The sequence below is a fragment of the Pituophis catenifer genome, unplaced genomic scaffold, assembly GCF_029215685.1.
Source record: "Pituophis catenifer annectens isolate HBS135680 unplaced genomic scaffold, rPitCat1.0.hap2 SCAF_17, whole genome shotgun sequence".
Lineage (NCBI taxonomy): Eukaryota > Metazoa > Chordata > Lepidosauria > Squamata > Colubridae > Pituophis > Pituophis catenifer.
This window is the reverse complement of record NW_027256897.1, coordinates 1,985,142-2,005,138: the sequence shown is the minus strand read 5'-3', so window position 1 is coordinate 2,005,138 and position 19,997 is coordinate 1,985,142. Positions and strand designations below refer to the sequence as shown.

At 42.8% G+C, this 19,997-nt stretch overlaps 1 protein-coding gene across 1 annotated transcript in view; it reads right to left on the bottom strand.

The window, feature by feature from the left end:
- LAMC3 (laminin subunit gamma 3) overlaps positions 1-19,997 on the bottom strand; it is a 39,489-nt gene that overhangs the window by 6,317 nt on the left and 13,175 nt on the right. The window contains exons 4-20 of the mRNA XM_070955647.1: positions 19,791-19,957; positions 19,355-19,543; positions 18,604-18,721; positions 18,406-18,504; positions 15,952-16,088; positions 13,949-14,065; positions 13,104-13,305; positions 12,055-12,167; positions 10,293-10,511; positions 9,573-9,761; positions 8,192-8,437; positions 7,086-7,239; positions 6,130-6,272; positions 5,664-5,842; positions 4,190-4,334; positions 3,513-3,718; positions 55-131 (exon numbers count right to left, since the gene is read on the bottom strand). Of these exons, the coding sequence (XP_070811748.1) occupies positions 55-131; positions 3,513-3,718; positions 4,190-4,334; positions 5,664-5,842; positions 6,130-6,272; positions 7,086-7,239; positions 8,192-8,437; positions 9,573-9,761; positions 10,293-10,511; positions 12,055-12,167; positions 13,104-13,305; positions 13,949-14,065; positions 15,952-16,088; positions 18,406-18,504; positions 18,604-18,721; positions 19,355-19,543; positions 19,791-19,957 (2,700 nt within the window). The remainder of the gene's footprint in view (positions 1-54; positions 132-3,512; positions 3,719-4,189; positions 4,335-5,663; positions 5,843-6,129; positions 6,273-7,085; positions 7,240-8,191; positions 8,438-9,572; positions 9,762-10,292; positions 10,512-12,054; positions 12,168-13,103; positions 13,306-13,948; positions 14,066-15,951; positions 16,089-18,405; positions 18,505-18,603; positions 18,722-19,354; positions 19,544-19,790; positions 19,958-19,997) is intronic.

The window sequence follows — 19,997 nt, the reverse complement described above, 5'->3', positions numbered from 1 at the left end:
GTCTGTACAAGGATGGGGCAATTTGCATTTTTACAAACAGCATGTAAAACTTACCTGCGGGCCAAGGCGCTGGATCTGATCGCATGCCGGCTCCAGTTTGTAGACGGATAAGAAATCTCAGAAGAAAATTCCTAGCAGGGGGAGAGAAAAGAAAGAAAGAAAGAAAGAAAGAAAGAAAGAAAGAAAGAAAGAAAGAAAGAAAGAAAGAAAGAAAGAACAATTGATCTTTTGACTGTCCAGTCTCTTCTTAAAAAGCTCCAGTGATGAAGCGCCCACAACTTCTGGTGGCAAGTTGTTCCACTGGTTAATTGTTCTCGATTAACCAACATGTTTGTTGCCAACTGCCTAAATTTTTATCACATAACTGTGATAAAAATGTAGAGCATCAAAATTTAGAGCATGCTACAATGGTCATAACTGCGAGGATCGATTGTAACACTAGCACTTTTTCCCGGTGCTATTGTAACTTCAAATGGTCACTAAGCAAGTTTTCCTGTACTGTGTTGGGTCGCAATTTCTTCCCCACTAGGTGGCGCCGGTTAGCAAACTTTGATCGAGTTGAAAAACTAAGTAGGGTTATTTTATTCTAAATTAGATCTTGAGAATAATATGAAGATATACAGGAAGCTTCCTGAAATAAAAGTGAATAAGCCGCTTCTTTATTTGGGGCCAGAAATAAGGACATACACAAAGCCGTTGATTCAAGAGATTGTCCATAGTTTTTTTTTTTAAAAAAAATAATGTGTAATTGGCGTGGGAAGCCAACTACAGTTAAATAAGTAAGTTGTGCTCGTTTGCAACCGCCACCGAAAGACAAATGAGCAACTTACATGTTAATCGCTTTCATTTGGCACCGGGTGGCAACGGCACATAAATAAACAAGTGTGCACTCATAATTTACAGCAGGCACCAGGAGCCAATTTCACAGGAGTAAACACATGCAAATGATTGACAATTGGCTCTGCAAGTCAATTACAAATAAACAAACAAACATTTGCAACCGGCATTAGGATGCCACTTTCAAAGGAGGGATGGATAAACAGAGAGAGGAGAAATAGATAGAGATATGTCAGATGGATGGATGGATGGACGGATGGATAGATAGACACAGACAGACAGATAGAAAGAAGGTAGATAGATAGATAGATAGATAGACAGATAGATAGATAGATATTAGAGAAAGTGATCAGAGGGATGGATAGATAGACAGAGAGAGATAGACAGAAAGAAGGTAGATAGAAGATAGATAGATAGATAGATAGATAGATAGATAGATAGATAGATAGATATTAGAGAAAGTGATCAGAGGGATGGATAGATAGACAGAGAGAGATAGACAGAAAGAAGGTAGATAGAAGATAGATAGATAGATAGATAGATAGATAGATAGATAGATAGATAGATATTAGAGAAAGTGATCAGAGGGATGGATGGATAGACACAGACAGACAGACAGACAGAAGCGAGAGAGAGAGAGAGAGGAGACAGAAAGGTAGATAGGTAGATAGATGGTTTAATGATAGATGTAGGTAGATAGGTACATAGATATTAGATACAAAGATAGATGATAGACAGATGATAGACAGATAGACAGACATGATAGTTAGAAAGAAGACAGACAGACAGACAGATGCTACTAATTTACTCCTGGCTTTGCAGTCAGGACAAATAAATGTGTTTCAATAATTTGACTCTGTGTAATTTTATGATGTTTGTGTATCTCTATTTTTCTTGACTGTACACCGCCTTGAGTCCTACGGGAGAAAGGCGGTATAGAAATATAATAAATAAATAAATAAATAAATTGAATTACAGACCTAAAAAAACAGATCAAAGGAAAGCCTTCTTTGATACAGATTTAGTACACAGGTCAAGTAGAGCCTCTAGGCATAGGAGCAGTATATCTTGGAACTCTGGCTACAGAGGGAAACAATGAGGTTCCTTGTTGGCAAGGGCCTACAGGACCTTACAGGACGTCCTTGACTTTTAACCAAAATTGGGAGCAGAGTTTTCCATGGCGAAGGAAAGCGGTTGCTAAATGAGTCCTGCCCTTACAATGTTTTTTTTTTCGTTTTCCCCATGGTTGTTAAGTGGATCGACGCAGATTGCAGTCCTTAAGCAAATTGGCTTGTTGAATGCCATGATATGCTGCAACCATCGTAAATACATACCGGTTCCCAAGCACCCGAATTCTGATCACGTGACTGTGGAGATGCTGCGACGGTCATAAGTGCGAGGACCACTTTTTTTCCTCCTCCCCAGTGCTGTTGCAACTCTGAATGTTTGCCGAAGGAAGGATTGTAAATTGAGGTCTAAACTGCACTAATGGTTGGGTTAGTTGCGCCAGTTTTTAGTGACTGATTTTTCCCGTTAACTCAGTTTTCAGCGTATTGAATCCAATTGTTCATTGGCTTGTGAGAAGACCAGCAGTGACTTTAACAGTCTCCGTGTTGTGTTGTTGTTGTTGTTGTGTTTCGAAGGGAAAGGGCTTCATTTATCAGCGCTTGGTCTGTTCCCTTCCAAGCAGGAATTTATTCCATCCATTAAAGTTGTTTTGAAGGACTCATTAGTTTGGGCAGATGCCCGTGTTTTCCCAAATTAGATACTGATAGTTTGGAAACTCGGAGAACGAGAGCTGAAATGGATTCAGCTGGCTTTCCCGACCGCGGGAAAAAAAAAAATGGCAAAACTTTTCTGCCTTCGCTATGAAATTATCTCGTTTGATATCCGAATTAAGCTTTCGATCGCCCCCAGCTCTCTGCTGGGAGACTGCTTAGGAATTCAGATCACGGATCGTCGCTCCTGTGTCTTGGCGGTCCTCTTCTTGTGGCTAAAACAACTTAAGTCACATTGTTGAATGTTGTCGTTATGGACATTTATGTACCGATATTTGAGGATATTGATAGCTCAGGATTGAACCGTGGGGTCCTTGGGGATCTCTGAGCTTGGTGGGTTTCTCGCAGACGTTTCATTTCCCAACTAAGTGATGTCATCAATGCTAGAAGGGAGAAAGAGCAAACCCCACTCCCTTCTAGCACTGGTGATGTTACTTAGTTGGGTCATGAAACGTTTGCAAGGAAACAATCAAGCTCAGAGAGCACCGAGGACCCCACAGTCCTTTTCCTCCTCCTCCTCCTCCTCCTCCTCCCTTCTATCACTGATGAAGTTACCTAGTTGGGTCAGAAAACTACCTGTTGATAGATCAGTAGATGGATTTAGGAGAAGAAACAGACTGTGGTTAAGATTAATACAGGTAGTCCTTGAATTACAACCATTTGGTTAGTGAGCAAAGTTACAACAGCCCTGAAAAAAAACTGACTTATGGCCATTTTTCATACCTATGCCCGTTGCAGCACCCCTGTGGTCATTTGATCAAAATTCAGACACTTGGCAACTGACTCATATTTATGACATATTTATGGTTGATATGGGTTGCTGCCAGCGTCCTAGGGATCAACCAAGTACATCATCATCATCATCATCATCATCATTATAATATATGTATCAGGTACCGTGCTCTCTAGGATCTCAGTGGCCAGCTGGATGTCCTCATGGGTGGACTGAAGGGTGGAAGATACATCGGAAAGGAGTCCGCACACTTTGGTGACCCGTTGACCGTCGCAAGCGATGGCTTTGCTGGTGTTGCTCAGCCGATGGTGGGCATCTTCCACCAAGCCCTTCAGATCCGTCATCTTCTCCAAGAAAGCAGCTTTGGCACCTGGAACCAAGACAATGTCATTCGGGGTGGACTCCCCTGGTCCATGATGCCTCTAAAGCTGGACCTCGAGAAAGCTGACGAAGAAAAGCCAAAACAGAGGAGTCCTTCTCAAGAACCCCCTCCAAAGCCCTTCCATTGATCCGATGCTAAGTGAGATATGGACCTTCAGATCCTGACATTTCAACTCTTCCCTTGGCCGAAGGGCCAAGGAACTGATCTGTGAATGTTTGGAAACAAAACATGGAGATTTGATGCCCTCTTTGGTGGAACTCCAACCATTGAAAGCCAGGAGACATTTGTCAAAAAGCACCAGAAGGCAGGACAAGAATCAAGAGGGGGAAACTCATCAAGGAAAGATCCAACTTAGAACTAAGTAGGAATTTCCTGACAGTGAGAACAATTAATCAGTTGCCCAGGAAAAATGGTGTCTCCTGTTTGTCGTAAGATGATTCCCCCTTCCATTATTTTTACCTTCCAACAGGTACGGACGCTGAAGGTTGTCTCCACGTGGGCTCTCGCCAAACATCGCATGATAATATTCGCCTTTGGATCGGTCACAGCTGGGCTTCTGGAACCAGGCTTCCATTTCGGCCAACTTGTCCTTCAGTCTGTCCGTCTGCACAGGAAAGAAGTCCTCGTGAGTCTGTCTTGGAGAAAGACCTCACCTCTCTCTAAACGTAACAGAGCTGGAAGGGACCTTGGAGGTCTTCTAGTCTGACCCCCTGCTCGAGCAGGAGACCCTATCCCATTCCGGACAAGCGGCTCTTCTTAAAAACCTCCAGTGATGGAGCGTTAGAAGAATCAGAATGCAGTATGTAGACCCAAGGACGGTTTTCCCCCCATGCCATCAGTCTGCTAAACAACTAATTCCCACAACACTCTCAAACTATTTAGTAAGACTCTATTAATATTAGTCTTCTTATCTTTCCTATCTCCTTTTCTACTCATGACTATAACTTTGTTGCTTGTATCTTAACAATTTATATGGTTTTATTGAGTTTCCTAGTACGATTTATGTTGATTCTATCACTGTTGTATCTTATGATTGATGATGAATGTATTTTTATGATGAGTATGATCATGGTTTATCACTTATAGCTTTTATGTACAATGAGAGTTTAGGCACCAAAGACAAATTTGTTGTGTGTCCAATCCCACTTGGCCAATAAGGAATTCCCTTCCCTTCCCTTCCCTTCCCTTCCCTTCCCTTCCCTTCCCTTCCCTTCCCTTCCCTTCCCTTCCCTTCCCTTCCATCTTCTCTTCTCTTCTCTTCTCTTCTCTTCTCTTCTCTTCTCTTCTCTTCTCTTCTCTTCTCTTCTCTTCTCTTCTCTTCTCTTCTCTTCTCTTCTCTTCTCTTCTCTTCCCCTTCCCTTCCCCATCTTCTCTTCTCTTCTCTTCTCTTCTCTTCTCTTCTCTTCTCTTCTCTTCTCTTCTCTTCTCTTCTCTTCTCTTCTCTTCTCTTCTCTTCCCCTTCCCTTCCCTTCCCCATCTTCTCTTCTCTTCTCTTCTCTTCTCTTCTCTTCTCTTCTCTTCTCTTCTCTTCCCCTTCCTCTTCCCTTCTACTCTATTCTATTCTATTCTATTCTAGTCTACTGTACTCTACTGTACTCTATTCTATTCTACTCTACTCTACTCTACTCTACTCTACTCTACTCTACTCTACTCTACTCTATCGTGCAGCTAGTCCTCAGTTAAAGACCACTCATTCGGCCACTGTTCAATGTTAGGATGGCTGAAAGGAGAGGTCTTAGGGCAGATTCTCGTATTTGTGGCCATCACAATGTCTGCCAGGCCATGTGTATCTATTTAAGGCTGATTGATCTGCCATTAAGGGCACCGAAAGGCCGATCAAGAAAGTTGATATTTCAAGGCTGATTTGAGTGAGAACATTCAATTAATCGGACTGAAAGGCTTACTAAATTGGCTGATCAAAACAGAATCTTACCTCCTCTTTCACAAGGCTGTAGCAAAGGGGACACTCCCGGCATTGCTTCCTTTCCAGGTCAAAGAAGTAGTTCACATCACACTCTTCGCACTTGTTACCCACAAAGCCCTTCTTACACACACAAGTACTGTTGTCACGGCACTGGAGTGAAACCGAACCAATCTGGGAACAGTTGCAGGCTGGAAAGAAACCAAAATGCATTTGGGGGGGTGAGTCATCACGAGGCCTCCTGATGTTTATCTTCAGTGGGTACCAAATAAAGGAGAAATAACCGAACTAGAAGGGACCTTGGAGGTCCTCTAGTCCAACCTCCTATTCAAACAGGAAACCCTACACCCGTGATGGGGAACCTATGGCACGCGTGCCACAGGTGGCACACGTAGCTATATCGGTGGGCACGTGAGCTCAGATTTCAGGCCTTCTGGGCCCACCAGAAGTAGGGAAAGGGAAGGGAAGTTGAGCCTACCTTGGCAGCCTTGGGAAGAGAATTGAAAGAAGCCAGCCTGGCACTGATTGCACGATAGCCCCGTCACGCCGGGATGGCAGATGCATTGCCCTGCAGTGGGGTGACAGATGTTGCTCTGGGCTCCCATCGGGTGGCACTGACAACTTGGAGGGGGGGGAGAGAGAGAGAGAGAGAGAGAGAGAGAGGGAGAGAGTGAGAGAGAGAGAGAGAGAGAGGGAGAGAGAGAGAGAGGACATGTTATGTTTAATGTTAGTCTGATTCTCCTCGGATGGGAACATCCTCAGTTGCCAAGTATCATCTGGAGCTGCTTTCTTTAACTGGGCACCTTTAAAAGGTGTGGGCTTCAACTCCCAGAATTCTCCAGGCAGTATGTTTGGATTCAACGCTCAGAATTCCCCATGGACTTCAACTCCCAGAATTCTTCATTCATTCATCCATGGTGGGCCATCTCCCAGAATTCCATAGCCAGAATTCATTTCTCTTTGATCTAAGAGAAATGTTCCTCAGCCAAGACGTTTGGACTTCAACTCCTAGAATTCCCCATCTAGCGTGCATGGGCTTCAACTCCCAGAATTCTTTATTCAGCATGGCTGGACTTCAATTCCCAGAATTCCCCAGCCAGCATTCCTTTTCCTCAGCTCAGTGTTCCTCAGCCAAGATGTGTGGATTTCAACTCCCAGAATTCTGCAGCCAATGGGTTTGGACCAACTAACTTTCCATCCAGCATGTTTGGACTTCCACTCCCAGAATTCCTCAGCCGGCATGCTGGCTGGAGAATCCTGGGAGTTGAAGTCCACCCATCTTGAAGTTGCTAAGGTTGAAAACTCTAGAGAACCAAGTCGTAATCCCAATGGATCAAAAACCACCCATTTGAAGGAAGATGGGTTATGTACCCCTCTTCTGGCCTTTCCTGGAAACTTCTCACCCTTCTCCTCCCTCAATCCCACGTCCGTTACCTTCTGCACCCCACTCCTGGCTGTAGATCAAAATAGCCTTCCAGGCACTGGGTGCACTCTCGTCCGCTTACATTGGGGAGGCAGTGACACTGACCCGAAACGGGATCACAAGTTTTTGGTCCCTGAGTAGAGCCATCAGGGTTACAGTTGCAGGCTAGGAAGAAAGAGAGAGAGAGAGAAGAGAGAGAATGTGAGAAAGAAGGAGAAATAACGTGAGGCTGAAATGCAGCCAATCAGCTAAAAAAAACCTGCATAGTTCAATCAAAATAGAGCTGGAAGGGACCTTGGAGGTCTTCTAGTCCAGCCCCCAGCTCAAGCAGGAGACCCCTCTACCATTTCAGACAAGTGACTGTCTGGTCTCTTCTTAAAAACCTCCAATGATGGAGCATCCACAACTTCTGGTGGCAAGTAGTTCCACTGGTTAATTGTCCCCACTGTTAGGGAGTTTCTCCTTAGTTCTAGGCTGGATCTCTCTTTGATTAGCTTCCATCATTTCTTGTTTTGCTCTACAGGTAGTCCTCGACCTACGACCACAATGGACCCCAAAAGTTCAATTGTCTAAGCCAGACAGTCGTTAAGTGAGTTTTAATCAGCGGAATGGCTCACCTCCAGAAGTTGTGGGAGCTCCATCACTGGAGGTTTTTAAAGAAGAGCTTGGATGATCATTTGTTCGGGAATGGCCTAGACTAGAGTCTTCAGCTTGAGCAGGGGGCTGGACTAGAAGACCTCCAAGGTACCCTCTTCCATTTCTATTATTCTGTTATATCCTTGAGATCAAAAGCAGCCTCGATTTAATCGCTCACGCTGTTGACGCTCCCACCACATCTTAAGAAACTTTTGGGATGGTTCTCAGCAGTGGTGAAATTCAATTTTTTTTTACCACGGGTTCTGTGGGCGTGGCTTGGTGGGCGGGGTGTGGCTTGGTGGGTGTAGCTTTCTGGGCGTGGCAGGCGAAGAATACTGCAAAATCTCCATTCCCACCCCACTCTGGGGCCAGCCACAGGTGGTATTTGCCGGTTCTCTGAACTACTCAAAATTTCCGCTACCGGTTCGCCAGAACCTGCTGGATTTCACCCTCGGTTCTCGGGTTTAGCTGAAGGACTCACGCGCACACTTGGTGGCTGGGTTGGCAGCCAAAGGATTTCCATAGAAGCCCTCCTGGCACCGCTCGCAATGCTCCCCTGCGGTGTTGTACAAGCAGCGTAGACAACGGCCGGTGAAAGTGTCACAATTGCCCACTGCGTTGGGGTCCGTGTTGCCACGGCAATCGCAGCTCTTGCAAGGACGCAGCGATCCGTTTCTTCCCAAGGGATCCCCGAAGAAACCGTCATCGCATAATTCACACAGGCGACCTGAGAAACGCAAACAGAACATTTTCCCTGATAATTGAGGACGATGATGGTAATAATAATGATGATGATGATGAATTAAAATATTTTTATTGGCCAGGTGTGATTAGACCCACAAGGAATTTGTCTCCGGTGCAGAAGCTCTCAGTGCATATGCTGTTGTGGCCTGCTGGCGGCCAGCGGAGTTGGCAGTAGGGTCGGACAGTGAGGAGGTTGGGGAGGAACTTGGACCAGTCCTGGGAGCTGGGGAAAGCTCAGACGAGAGCTCTGCGTCGGAGGCAGAGAAGGAGATAGACAGCAGCGAGGCAAAGGAACAGCTGGAGCCTGTTCCCGGTGTGAGCATGCGCAGAGCTGCCAGAAGACAAGAATAACTCAGAAAGCAGGGTCGACTTGGGAGTAAAGCCACACCTTGGGAGGTGATTGGCTCCTCCCATAGGAAACAAAAGAGGAGCGAATGGGGAGGGGGCTTTTGCGGAAAATAATTCATACGGCAGATCCCAGATCTTCGCACCTTTCGCCGTTCCCTAAAGACATTTTTATTCCAGCAAGCCGGGCTGGCCTAACTCTTTTAAATTGTTTTAATTTTTAAATTGTTTAATTAGGAGTCTTAATACAGGGGTGTTTTTAATTGTGGGCCAAATTAATTTAATTGGATTTTAATACTGTTTTTAAATTTTGTATTTCTTGGGTTTTACTGTTCACCGCCCTGAGTCCTTCGGGAGAAGGGCGGTATATAAATATAAACAATAAACAATAAATAAATAAATTCGTCCCGTGACTCTGAGAGACTCTGTGCCAAGTTTGGCCTTGTACTGCGTTTGGAAACCAGTTACGTGGCAGCTTGCCAAACGAGATAAGGTGTGTTGAGAAACATTCCTTTGCAAAACTGTTTGGACAAACCTTGCTGACTGTGAATGACCGTAACTCACAGTCGTGTAAATAAAAGAGGTTTTGCCGGGACCAATTCCTGCCTCCTGCTTATTAAGGGAGTTTAGGTCAGAACACATGCAAAGCAACAGAGTAATAATAATAAGAATAACAATAGCACTTAAACTTATATACCACTTTACTCGGTGAGCATTGTGTTTGGGCCAGTGTTGCTTGCCTTTTGAGGTGCCCTGCTGTGGGGGTCACTTACCTCTCTGTCCCGGGGGACAGTGCGTGCAGACCACTTCTTCGCTGTCTAGCATGGTTGCGCAAGGCCCTTGCCCCGGACACGGGCAAGGTTGGCAGTCATCAGGCTGCCCAAGAAAAGGGTTGCCGTAGAACCCCACAACGCATCGCTCACAAGCGGGTCCTTCGGTGTTGTGTAGACATTGGCAGATGCCTGTGGAAGGAGGAGGGGGAGGAGGGAAGGGGCAGAGACAAGGAAACCTTAGGAAGATTTTCTCAGAAAGAAAAGACCTGAGGAAGTGTAACTGTAGGAGATGACACGAATGAACTGGTGGGAGGAGTCAAACGTGTTATCAGTCTCGAATCCCTTCATGCTCACAAGAGATCTAAATCCAGAATTCTTTTTTTAAAAAAAATAATATTTATTGAAATTCCAACATATAAAACACACCATACAAAAAAACCCCACATAGCAAAAATTTAACGCTAATGACAGCTTTTCTATATCGGTATCTCTATCATAACAAACATATTTACAAAAATTCTAATTCTATATCTCTCTATCTTAAATTACATCCTTATTTGAATTGTAATAACATCGATTCATAATTCAGTTTCATATCCTATATTTCTTCAGCAATTTTACCTTCTACATATTATATTTAAGAGATTATCCCTTAGGTTTTGCGTTTACTCTCAAGCCAGGAATACCATCTGTCCTAAATTTGATAGTATTTATACGCACCCGAATTAGGATCGCAGCTCCCGTGCTGGTTGCAGGTACAAGGCACGCAACTTGCAAATGGCCCGCCCCAAGCAATCTCCCGTTTGTAACCCGGAGCGCAAAACTCGCAAAATCGGCCTTGGTACCCCTGGGGGCAGAGGCATTCTTCAACCCACGGAGCCCGCTGGGAGAAACCCGGATGAGCAGAGGCCAGCCGAACCTCCTTTAGCGCAATTCTGCCTGTAGAGGAAGAAACGCAGGTTTTACAGTGAGAATGAAAATTCACCTGCCTTCCATCCAGGGGTGGGTTCTACTTACCTTTAGTAAGTAGTTCGCAACGGGGCCGTGCACACTACATACCGTTAAATAAATAATTCCCTCAACACTGTCAAACTATTTACTAAGTCCGCACTACTACTACTATTAGTCTTCTCATCGTTCCCATCACCCATCTCCTCCCACTTATGACTGCATGACTGTAACTTGTTGCTGGTATCCTTATGATTTATATTGACATTGTTTACTAGCATGATTTGATTGCTTATTTGTACCCTATGACTATCATTAAGTGTTGAACCTTCTGATTCTTGACGAATGTATGTTGTCTTTTTATGTACACCGAGAGCGTAGGCACCAAAGACAAATTCCTTGTGTGTCTAGTCACATTTGGCCAATAAAGAATATTTCTATTCTATTCTATTCTATTCTATTCTATTCTATTCTATTCTATTCTATTCTATTCTATTCTATTCTATTCAGTCTAATCTAGTCTAGTCTAGTCTAGTCTAATCTAGTCTAGTCTCTACTCTACTCTACTCTACTCTAGTTTCTATTCTACTCTAGTCTCTACTCCATTCTACTCTACTCTACTCTACTCTACTCTACTCTATTCTATTCTATTCTATTCTATTCTATTCTATTCTAGTCTAGTCTAGTCTAGTCTAGTCTAGTCTAGTCTAGTCTAGTCTAGTCTTTACTCTACTCTACTCTACTCTACTCTACTCTACTCTACTCTACTCTACTCTACTCTAGTCTAGTCTAGTCTCTACTCCATTCTACTCTATTCTATTCTATTCTATTCTATTCTATTCTATTCTATTCTATTCTATTCTATTCTATTCTATTCTACTCTAGTCTCTACTCCATTCTACTCTACTCTATTCTATTCTATTCTATTCTATTCTATTCTAGTCTAGTCTAGTCTAGTCTAGTCTAGTCTAGTCTAGTCTAGTCTTTACTCTACTCTACTCTACTCTACTCTACTCTACTCTACTCTACTCTATTCTAGTCTAGTCTAGTCTCTACTCCATTCTACTCTACTCTACTCTACTCTATTCTATTCTATTCTATTCTATTCTATTCTATTCTAGTCTAGTCTAGTCTAGTCTAGTCTAGTCTAGTCTAGTCTAGTCTAGTCTAGTCTAGTCTTTACTCTACTCTACTCTACTCTACTCTACTCTACTCTACTCTACTCTACTCTATTCTAGTCTAGTCTAGTCTCTACTCCATTCTACTCTACTCTACTCTATTCTATTCTATTCTATTCTATTCTATTCTATTCTATTCTATTCTATTCTAGTCTAGTCTAGTCTAGTCTAGTCTAGTCTAGTCTAGTCTAGTCTAGTCTAGTCTTTACTCTACTCTACTCTACTCTACTCTACTCTACTCTACTCTACTCTATTCTACTCTACTCTACTCTATTAAGAGGTAAACCACAGTGACCAAGTTTCATTTTTCTCCCTGAAACTAATGAGGATTAACCTTCTTTGGCGGTTGCGCTTACCCGATCTGGGTTTACTTTTAACTTGGATCCGAAGCTTGGTCAGATTGGAAAGCATCCGCTGAAACTGGAAAGGCGACAGAACCGAATTCATGGCCTCTTCTGCCTCGTGCAACCTGCAACAAGCCGACCCAGGAACTGTCATCAAACAAAACTTGCAGAAAAGTCACCTGAAGGATTAACAGGTTCTTGCTCAGGCTAGGTGGCGTTGTTTTTTTAATAAAAACCTTTTAATTCCCCTCTGCTGAAACCCCGACCCTTGCTGTTCTCTGGATATTTATAGCTTTCCACAAAGAAAAGGATGTAGCATTGATCAGCTCATCCTGCTGTTTGCCAGCAGCGGTTAGAGTTAATTGAACAACATCAAAAGGTATTGCAGAGCCCGGCATGGATATTACTTTGTTAAAAATAAAATAAAATAAGCTGCCTTTATGAAGACGTCTGTGGCGTGTTACACATTTACAGGTCTGTTAACTTGAGGCCCTTCGTAGTCCGGCATTTCGGTGCTCAGAGGGGTTGACTGGATGCCTCTGGGGTGCTCACAAGCAACAGACGGAGTCCCACCTTACTCCAAGGCAGTGTCTTCAAGACTAAGAGCCCTAATAGACTTGTTCTCCAAAATGATAGGCAGTCCTCGACTTACGACCACAATTAAGCCCAAAATTCCCATTGCTAAGCGAGACAGTTGTTAAGCGAGTTTTGCGCCACAACATCTTCCTTTGCTGCTGTGTCTCTCAGCCTATAACCCTGAGTGTAGCGCTGGTTTTTACAAGTCGTTTTATCGGCTGTTTTAAAGAGCTGTTTAGTATGCACAACAAAGCTTCCATTTAGGCAAGGCAAAACTCAGCTTTAAAACCCCAGAACAATGAACACCCCTCATTAGGTTTTCTCCGATCTAGAATAATCTGGAATAATTGCCACCCGCTATTTATAGCTTTAATGGGATAGCGTAGCTACATCTGTGGCGTTTTCCTGTATAAAGAATTGCAAAGGAAAAACAACACAATTGGTCTTTGCAACCGAGCTGAGAATCGAAGCAGGCGGAGGGATACCTGAAGGACACGATCCGTTCCTTGCACGGAATTTCGTTCCCTTTTTCTTCCGGGTCCTCGTGTCTCGCTGATAAAAAGACCCCGTTGCCTTCCAAAATTAGCTGGACGGAAGGAGAAGGCACATCCGTTGTGTTGTCTCCGAAGTGAAGGACTGCCGAGAGCAGCTGGCCGTAGCTGAAACGCTGATCGCCTAGGAATTTCTCTAAGCGGAGTGGAGAGCCAAGCCAAGAGCAGACAGGAAAGAATTATATATTGCCAGAAATTACAGGTAGTTGCTTGACTTACAAAACCACAACGGAGTCCCAAATTTCTGTTGCTAAGGGAGATAAGAACAGCGAGGACAGTCACTTGTGTGAGATGTTTCTCCTGCCTAAGCAGGGGGTTGGACTAGAAGACCTCCAAGGTCCCTTCCAACTCTGCTATTCTATTCTATTCTATTCTATTCTATTCTATTCTATTCTATTCTATTCTATTCTATGCTATGCTATGCTATGCTATGCTATGCTATGCTATGCTATTTTACTCTACTCTACTCTACTCTACTCTACTCTAATCTACTCTACTCTACTCTACTCTACTCTACTCTACTCTACTCTATTCTACTCTATTCTGAATAGAATACCCCCAGGTCACTGTGAAAGTCATAAATAAGAGTCAGTTGAAAAAGCATCTGAGTTTGGATCACAAGACGACAGGGATGCTGCAAAGGTCGTAACTGTGAAAAACAGTCATCAGTCACTTCATGGTAACTTCGAAGGGTCATTAAATGAACTGTCGTAAGTCAAGGACTACCTGTATTAATCACATCCAACTGTGCCTACTGGTTTAGCAAGGAGCTGTCCTACCTGGTGCCTTGAACCCAGTCACCTCCTGTTCATTTTGGTCTACGAAGATGACGTCCCCATCCCAGCGTAGTAAAATCTCTCTCCCGTCTGAGTTTTCTGCTTTCCAGCCGTCAATTCCTGGGTTAAAAAAATGGGAGGAAAGAAATTACAGCACGACCACATTCGTCTAGTCTAAACCGATCCTTAGCATCCTTACTCATGGAGAGCAGAAAAGATTGCATCTTTAATTACATGTCACTGAAAGACTGCAAGTCTTTTATTTTTATTTTTTTTTTTTAAAAAAAAATACAATTATCTCCGTGCTTTGAAAACGTTGCCCTTAAGTGGCCAAGCAGAAATAGGTTGAATTTTCCATGCTAAACAGAGGCAAAGGTTAATTCTGCTACAAACCCAAGAACGCATTAAAATTAATGTGGCAATTCACATTCCATTTTAAATATAATCAGGATGGATTTTTAATATGGTGGCTTTTCACACTCGGTCCATACATACCCACCCACACATCCACACAGAGGGGTTATCTGTTTGTTTTTAAAGACAAAGCTACGTGGCCTCACTTATTCAAAGCTATTTTTTTAAAAAAATCAACAACCATGATTGATCCAGACGTGTTAAGGATTCTGCAAAGAATAATTGGCCCAAATGTTTTTCACAGCAGAGCACAGATTTAATAGTTCAGATAATAGATCTGTTGGGGACCTTCAACTGAATGAAAGATTTCCCAGGGACAGTGTGATGTGCCCCCAAATTTCATCCAAATGCTCCACAGAGAACATCTGGGACAGTTGTGCCCCAGTCTCGGATTTCTTTTATCTAATTGCTGGTTTGATACCAGTTTTTCCTTCTGCTCCTTAAGATTGTTCCAGATGGATGGATGGATGGATGGATGGATGGATATATGGTAGACAGACAGACATACACAGACACAGATAGATGATAGATAGATAGATAGGATAGATAGATAGATGATAGATGATAGATAGATAGATAGATAGATAGATAGATAGATAGATAGATGATAGCTAGATGGCTAGATAGATGGATGGATGGATGGATGGATGGATAGCTAGATAGCTAGATGGATGATGGATGATAGATGGATGGATGGATGGATGGAGATAGATAGATAGATAGGTAGATAGATAGATAGATAGATAGATAGATAGATAGATAGATAGATGATGGATGATAGCTAGATAGATGGATGATGGATGATAGATAGATAGATAGATAGATAGATAGATAGATAGATAGATAGATAGATGAATAGATAGCTCGATAGATGGATGATGGATGATAGATAGATATCATCCATTTATCATCCATTTATCCATCCATCCATCGTTGGATGGATGGATGGATAAATAGATAGCTCGATAGATGGATGATAGATGGATGGATGGATGGATGGATGGATGGATGGATGGATAGATAGATAGATGGATGGATGGATAATTAGATAGCTCGATAGATGGATGATAGATGATGGATGATGGATGATGGATGATAGATGGATGGATGGATGGATGGATGGATAGATAGATAGATGGATGGATAAATAGATAGCTCGATAGATAGATGATAGATGATGGATGATAGATAGATGGATGGATGGATAGATAGATAGATAGATAGATAGATAGATAGATAGATAGATAGATAGATAGATAGATAGATGGAGTACATAAATGTCAGTCTTTCAAGGTGGACCAGGAACCCAAACCAAAATCATCCAAGCTAATTTTAGTTTTATTACAATGTTGCAGGAAGATAATTGTTCCATTCTGAAGGCTTCCGAGATTCTAGCCTACCACAATTAAGAACATTTCTGGAATCACTGCTGTGGCTCTTTCTTCGTTTGTGGAACGGCTTGCCTTCAGAAGTTGTGGGTGGTCCATCCCTGCAGGCTTTCGACCTTTCGATCGACAAGCTCAGCGTCTTAGCCACTGAGCCACCGCCTTCCCTTCTTGGAGGAATTAGGAGGGTTTTATTTGCCCACCTACCTTGTCTGAAGTCGGAGACAATGTCACGGGGCTCGTATCCTGGAGCTGTTGCACAGACGGTTGAGTGTCCATAGCAAAAACAACTTGTACACCCCTCTGAGTTGTGAGGTTGTAGGTTAAAACTGCCAGGCTGACATCTGTGTGAACAAAATTACGAATGAGGCTCCTTCCGGGAAGAAAATCGCTTTTAAGGAAAGCAGGGCCATTTCTTTGTAAACTTAAAAATCTCCTGCCCCATCCCAAAAAAAGAAAAAAAAAAAGATTGTTAATAACAATAACAACAACAACAAAGTAGGTAAAAGTAACAAACTAACCCAGCTGCTGTGGCCTAGAGGTGGAGCTCTTGCCTCACAATCAGGAGGTTGTGAGTTCGATCCTAGGTAGAGGCAGGGAGGTTGGACTAGATGACCTGCAAGGTCCCTTCCAACTCTGTTAAATCTGTAAGTGGACAATCTTTAAACACCGGATCTTCAATTTTGCTTGGCATTCCTCTTTCGAGGGCCGCCAAATGCTCTACCACCCACCAGCTTTTACTTTATTTATTGTGATTTAGTTCCTCGGGTTTGTCTTCCAAGGGTATTTCCTTTAGATTCCTTTAAATAAAACAACAAACAGGGAGCTGTTTGCTAAGTAAAGCTTCAGCCTCTGGAATCAGAATAGCTCCTACCGGTGCAAAAGATTTCTTCTTATTTATTTTTTTCCAAAATAAATGAGGCGAATAGATGAAACTCTGCTTGTTGAGAAGGGAGCTGACTTGTCCATAAAAAATAAAATGGAATACAATGTTCTGCTCTGTTCTGTTCTTAGGATGAAACGTTAAAGAAGTGGAGAGGTTTTTGTTTTTCCCTGACCAGATGTTCCAGCTATTTTTGTGTGTGTGTGCGTGAGAGAGAGAGAGAGAGAGAGAGAGAGAGAGAGAGAGAGAGAGAGAGAGAGAGAGAGAGAGAGAGAGAGACAAAGAAAGAGAAATAAATTTTGTAAGAGGAACTATTAAGTAGTTCATGATGTTCCAGAAATAATCTGGATGCCAGCAATTAATTCATTATTAAATACCCTGTTTTCCCCAAAATAAGACCTCCCCTGATAATAAGCCCCATCTTGCTCCAAGTGCCCCAAAATAATAAGACCACCCCGAAAATAATACCAAGCTCTTATTTCAGGGTTCAAAAAAAAAAAAATAAGCCAGGGTCTTATTTTTGGGGAAACATGGTAGATAGATAGATAGATAGATAGATAGATAGATAGATAGATAGAGATAGATAGATATCCTTTTTTCCCCAAAATAAGACATTCCCTGATAATAAGCCCGATCGGGCTTTTGAGCGCATGGCAATAAGGCCAAGCACTTATTTCAGGGTTTAAAAAAATATAAGACAGGGTCTTAGTTTCGGGGAAACATGGTATCTATCTATCTATCTATCTATCTATCTATCTATCTATCTATCTATCTATCGATCGATCGATAGATAGATACACATACATATCCACATATCTTCTATTTGACTCCCCCTCTATTGAGGGTCTCTCTGATGGGAAAATATGATGGTGACTCACAGCTTGTCTTCTCTCTTCTCTTCTCTGCACTGAGTCTTCATCACGTAAGGATCTCATACACCTGTAGTTCTGCGTAATCATTCTCCCGACATACAACTTTTTACTGAGAGTAGAGAGCGGCCATGCCCACCCTCCTTCATTCTACACAGGGGCAGGGTATGTGTGTGGGGGCTGTTATCGGGGAAAATCCGGGTCCCAAAATTTCAATGAGAACCTCTACAGATCAAAGAAGGCCCTCAAGAAAGATCACAGGATGGTTGAAGCTGGTGAAACAGTGCTATGTTTCAGGACCTTGGACAGCTCCACACAGAACACGTTGTTCTAACAAGGGATAGACGGATAATAGTTTGAGGTCAATTGGTTTGGTCCCTTCCTAGCATCAAGTCCCAGCTATTGTTCAAATCTGGACTATAAATTTAGGACTCGGTGTGCCTATTTGTTCAATGTAAATGAGGTACACTATGTTTTTGGCTATGGAGAAGGTTTCACACTTTACTCTTACAACTAGGAGAATGCCTGGCATTGTGGTGAAAAAAATTTCACCTTCTGAAAAAAATATGGAGGGAAACATTAGATAGGAAAAAAAAAAGTCATATCTCCGATGTTCAGCACATGCATTCTCCTTGTCTCATGGGTGTTTTCAAATTCTTGATTGCACTCCCAAAATTTCACCTTTTTCCATCAAAATTTGCCAATGCAATGAGGGATGTTTTGGGACCTTCAATTATGGTTGCCTCTCTGTCTATTTATTTACACATTTAAAAACTGTTGTTCTCAATAGCATCAATGGAAACTACATGAAGAAAGCAACAGATTCTATCAAGTTACTTATGCGTAGAGGGAAAGAGAGGTAGATGGAAAAGAAGAAAAGAGATTTGAGTTTTCAAACATTTCACTTACCTGTTGCACAGGTACCCTTCCACTTTCTTCTTGCACCTGCAGTGTCCTGAATTGGGGTCACACACACCCAAACTTCCAGCGGAGTTACAAGCACAAGGTCTGCAAAAAGAAAGCTGGAAGTGGGCAGTCCATTTGATATCAGCAGCTCTTCCACAAAAGAGCAGGTGACTTCTCCATGCTTACTTCCTTGTTACTCACCTGCACCCTCCTTCACTCAGGGAATGGAATCCTTCTTGGCATCGCTCGCACTTCCAGCCTGTGACTGTCACTTTGCACTCACACTTCCCTGCAGCATCGCACTGAGGGTTTAAAGAACCTAGGAAGGCAGAACGAATAAGAAGACAATGGAAGGAATAATATGAAGAAGACAGGAGGAATAAGAAGACAGAAGGAATAAGGAAAAATCAGAAGCAATAAGATGGAAGCAATAATGAGAAGATGGAAGGAATAAGAAGACAACAGAAGGAATAAGAAAAAAACAGAAGCAATAAGAAGACAGAAGCAATAATGAGAAGACAAAAGGAATAAGAAGATGACAGAGGGAATAAGAAAAAAAACAGAAGCAATAATGAGAAGCCAGAAGGAATAAGAAAAAGACAGAGGAAAGAAGATAGAAGCAATAATGAAAAGACAAAAGGAATAAGAAGAAGAGGAAAGAAGACAGAAGCAATAATCAGAAGTCAGTAGCAATAACAAGATTACCCAACCTTAGGCTTCAATGTCCATCCAATCTTGATTAAATCTGGACCCCCATTAAAGAAAGAAAAGGGGGACAAGAGGAAAAATGTTAAAGCCTGCCTCTTCAAATATAGAGGCTCTGTCTGGATAGCAATACTCTGTTTCCTGCTTACAACTGGAAGATCCTCATGTCCCTTTCCAAGCTTAGGTTCTATGACATGCAAATAAAAAAGGTAATATAAAGTATTGTCCCATCTTCTCACCACCCTACCTGCTTGGTTGCAATTGCAGGGCTGACACACCATCTCATCATCCCAACGATAAAAATTTGGCCGACAGTATTCACAGTGGGGTCCGGCGGTGTTGTCCCGGCAATTCACGCAATGACCACCATGCCCGGTGCGCCGGTAGAGTTCCCAGTCGTAATAACATTCCTCGGATCTACCGCTACAGTTGCACGCTGGATAGAGACAGCAGAAAAGCATGATGGATTGTTTTATTCTTGTGAAGCTAAGCCTTGTTGTCTAACTTCAGATTGTAAGGTCCTTGATGACAGGGACTACAGAATCTTATCCCTCAAGCCCGTTGTGATTGACTCAGTACCGACACACAATTTTGCTACTTTTGGGTGTCAGCTGATACAAGTTGGTGGGAATGAGCTGCTTGTAAGAGTTGAATGGACTTAAAACGGAGCCAGGAGGACTTACGAAGGCATTCGTTGGCTGACTCAGCGGTACCCCTTGCCCAAGGGCGGTCCTGGTAGAATGGCTGGCACATATCGCAGTCTACCCCGGTAGTATTGTGTTGACAGAGGCAAATCAGTTGGTCTTCTTCATTAGGGATGCATTCACTGGCATGGCCGTTACACTTGCATCTGGCAAAGATACAAGAGGCAGATTTTTGAGATCGGTGGC